At 41.0% G+C, this 4,098-nt stretch overlaps 1 protein-coding gene across 3 annotated transcripts in view; it reads left to right on the forward strand.

Annotated features, from left to right (window-relative positions):
- Nucleotides 1–3,758, forward strand: part of LOC107083431 (adenylate cyclase type 9-like) — a 54,280-nt gene extending 50,522 nt beyond the window's left edge. For all 3 annotated transcript variants that reach the window (XM_015372643.1, XM_015372645.1, XM_015372644.1), the window contains 2 exons: nt 443–719; nt 2,484–3,758. In XM_015372643.1, the coding sequence (XP_015228129.1) occupies nt 443–719; nt 2,484–3,488 (1,282 nt within the window). In that variant the 3' untranslated portion in view covers nt 3,489–3,758. The remainder of the gene's footprint in view (nt 1–442; nt 720–2,483) is intronic.
- The last annotated feature ends 340 nt before the right edge of the window (nt 3,759–4,098 follow it).

The raw sequence follows: 4,098 nt of genomic DNA on the forward strand, positions 1-4,098 counted from the left end.
ATATAGATATATATAGATATATATATAGATATATAGATATATAGATATATAGATATAGATATATAGATATATAGATATATAGATATAGATATATAGAGATATAGATATATAGATATATAGATATAGATATATAGATATAGATATATATAGATATATCTAGATTGATATATCACTTCCTGGTTCCTTTAAAGATGAAGAAACAAATGTTTGATTTAATTTACCAACACTCATGTGTTTCATGTGGCTTTTTATATTTTATTTTCTCAATTGTTATTTTTAATGAACAGGTATAATTAACAGCTTTTTGTTATTAAGGATAGATGTTGTACTTTATTTTATGAATCTAAAAGGTAAAAACTTTTTTTAGGTCTTACTATGCTTACCATAAATGCCTTAATTGTCTCCTTTGCTTGTCTCATTATGATCCTGTTCTCTCCCCAAGGCTGAACTACTCCAAGGCCGGTGATGGTGTCTCAGAGTCGGTCCAGGACTCTTCTCGGAGACTCTTTAATGTTCTGGTCACAGAGGCAATCCTAGCCTTTTTCTTGCTTCTGCTCCTCGTGTGGTTCCTCAATCGAGAGTCTGAAGTCAGCTATCGCCTTCATTACCACGGCAACGTTGAGGCTGACAAGCACCGCTCCAAAATCCAAATGATGCGAGACCAGGCTGAGTGGTTACTGGGCAACATCATCCCTATCCATGTTGCTGACCAGCTAAAGGTCTCCCTTTCTGTTTAAAAGTTTTATTTATTATACAGTGCAAAACATATTAAAACACAGTTTGTTGCCTTTATTTGTTCATAAGTGGGAAATCATGAGATTGTTTGCAAGATTGCAATTAATTTGAACACTGCATAGTGGTAGTTCTGGAAGACTGGAGATGGAGACCCTTGTATTTATCTCGTCCCTCTCCTTGCTAAAGGAAAACCTCCCCAGCTTTAAGCTGCCAGCTCCAAATTCTGACAGTTTTCTTTTACTGACACCTACCGGTATGTTTGTTCCTTCAAACTATCATCCTAGCAAGAGTTTCAGCACTCATTTGGGAATGTACAAAAATTCTGTAGACTGATTCCTTTAGCAGCTGTTTAGCGTTTGATCAGTCTTTTCTTCCTGAAACAGACTGTTGGCATAAACATCTGGTAACCTTAAAATCATGTCTGACCGCAGTTATTTTATTTTTTTTATTTTTTCTGCAGCCTAACTTACATGGTTTATGGTAAACACTGAACAAATCTTCTTATGACTTTGTTTTTTACAACTGCTTTCCTGTGAATGCATAAAGAGAAATTGTTAATGTCAAAGATTCTTCCACCTAAGCTTAAATAGAACCCTCATATTTTCTTCGCCTCACCTTTCAATAGAAACATCATTTGTGTTCCCTTAAGGTACACTCAAAACAAAACAAGAATTTTGCAGCTTGAGCAAAGGATTTCCATGTTATCTCAACGTAGAGGGATCTGAAGTGAAGCACAGCTGAGCGAGGTGAATGGTGCGATTTTGGTGAATTCTGTGAAATTCGATCTTCACCACGCCTGCGGATTTCGCTTCACTTAGTTCGCAGGAGTTGAAATATCTGAACTTTTGACAAGGGACAAGCTTTTTATATCAAAATAGAAAGTGGGGAATGTTCCTAAGAGGTATATGGGTAGTTTTTAAAAATGCTGCAAGGATTGTTTTGCGGTCCTACCTCCAGTGCAAACACCAGCCATCTGCTCCCTTCTCTAGCCACTCCACCGCTCTGTTGCCCTGCAGGATTCCTTCATCTACTGTCCTCCTTCCATCTCCTGCAGTTAGCCTCTAGAAGCTAGCATCAGCCAGCCATAGCCTCTCCCTTCCGTCTCCCTGGCGGACCTCTCCGATGTACAGCAGTCCGTCTCCTAGCCCGCGGCAGCCTTTCAGCCATCTTCAGCGGTGCTATCTGCCAAGCAGACTTACCCAATCCTACTGCCTTGTTCCTGCAATCCTCTGCAGCTAGCCTATTTTACCCTGCCGTGTGAATTGCTTTCGCTAGCCAGGCGAATTTCAAAGCAAGCAAAAGCATGGGAATCTTTCAACGGTTTTGCTTTCAGCAAGGAACCTACCTTAAGAAAACCTTGAAAGTTAAAACATAAGGAGATTGACTTAATTCAATAATTAGAGACATTCTGAAGGCATTTGTTTAGTTAAATTGCATTTTGTTTAGGGGTTTGGGTTTAAAAGGGATGGACAAAAAAATATTTTGGTAAATTTTATTAAAAGAGAAGAAAAAAGAAACCGTGATTATTTTACTTCCAATTCAATAATATCCTCCTCTTTGTTGATATGTCACATAAAATTACAATTTAAGTTTTTGGTTTTATGTTAAAACATTAAATTATTCTGTTTTCTTTATTTGAATGCTTGTAGCTTTAATTATTCTTGCAAATGTTGAGTATAGTTGATGAGAGGTGCTAAAACAGTGTCAGTTGGTGTCATTGTAATATTTTTTCTCCCCTTTCTCCTCAGGAGACCCAGAGCTATTCCAAGAACCACGACAGTGTGGGGGTTATATTTGCCAGTATCGTTAACTTCAGCGAGTTCTACGAAGAGAGCTACGAGGGAGGAAAGGAGTGCTATCGCGTTCTGAATGAACTGATTGGAGATTTTGACGAGCTCCTTCGGAAGCCTGAGTTCAGGAGCGTGGAAAAAATCAAGACGATCGGCTCCACCTACATGGCTGCGTCTGGGCTCAATGTCCAGCAGATGGCGGACGATGAAGATGAGTCCCCTCACGCCCATCTGAGGGCGCTTTTCAACTTCGCGCTTGATATGATGGGCGTACTGGATGATTTCAACAAGAACATGCTAGGCTTTGGTTTCAAGCTGCGGATTGGGTTCAACCACGGTCCCCTGACGGCGGGGGTGATCGGCACGACTAAACTGCTATATGACATCTGGGGGGACACTGTTAACATAGCAAGCCGCATGGACTCTACCGGCGTGGAGTGTCGGGTGCAGGTGAGTGAGGAGAGCCATGCTGTCCTCAGCGCCATGGGTTTGGAGTTTGACTATAGGGGGACAGTCAATGTTAAGGGCAAAGGTCAAATGAGAACCTTTCTCTACCCTAGAAGTGGGGAGAGCTTTTGCCAGGACCGAACAGAGCAGGCAGCTGGAGTTGGACCCACTATATTATTATCCGATAAGACTTTAGCCACTGCTGTACCTGCTTCCTCCTCTCCTCCCAATCAGCCCCCTCAAACCCAAAGCACTGTGAGGGCTCCAAGAGCAAACCCTAAGCCCAAACCAACCAATAGCACAGAAGAGACGGACGAAGGGTACAGGGACTCAGCACATACCCCTGAGGAGTCTCCAGACAAAGACATTAACACCCTTCCTTGCTCTGAGCTAGGCCCAGCTACACAGGCTTCCTCTGAGACGGAACCAGCTCCTCTCGCATTTCGGGGGGATGAAGAGGAGGAAGAGGCTAATGAGCTTACAAAACTCAACGAGGAGTTTTATGCTCGTCTCTGATCCTAGATCCTACTCTTTTCCTGTTTTCTTTTTCCCTTCTCCACCCCGCTGCTGCATCTTCAGGACTACAAGTGTTGGCAAGGATATCTCTTATTATCCATCCTTGGCATGGAAGAAGCGGCGGAACATTTCAATACTCATCACGGCTTTGGCAACTAGAAAAGGAGCTGCTGAAGATCGTTTATGGGAGTGTTGCCTGAGAGCAAGGGTGGATTTAAGACCTGTGTTGAGCACAGCTGTTTATCACAATGAAAAGGGTTAAGAAAGGGGGAAAAAGGGACAATTTTTAAGGTGTTGTTTATGTCTTTTCTTAATATTTTTTATTAAGTGCCTTCAGGACTAGAAAAGTGAACGAACAAATAGAAAGAATGAACAAGAACAACCTAAATAAACTATAGAACATGCTGTAGTTTCTTACGTCATGCTTTGATTTTAAATGCAAGTATTGTTTTATTTTTTATTTTTTTATAAATCATTACCTTTGTGCCATATCACTCGCTAAGGGAAAATCATTTTGAGTTTTTATGTAAGTGCCAATGCCGTATTATAGGCTTTGTGGGGAAATCACAGGAAAATTGAGGGAATTACACAAAGCAGTGTTAATATTATG

This window comes from Cyprinodon variegatus, unplaced genomic scaffold (assembly GCF_000732505.1).
Source record: "Cyprinodon variegatus isolate N-32 unplaced genomic scaffold, C_variegatus-1.0 Scaffold74, whole genome shotgun sequence".
Taxonomy (NCBI): domain Eukaryota; kingdom Metazoa; phylum Chordata; class Actinopteri; order Cyprinodontiformes; family Cyprinodontidae; genus Cyprinodon; species Cyprinodon variegatus.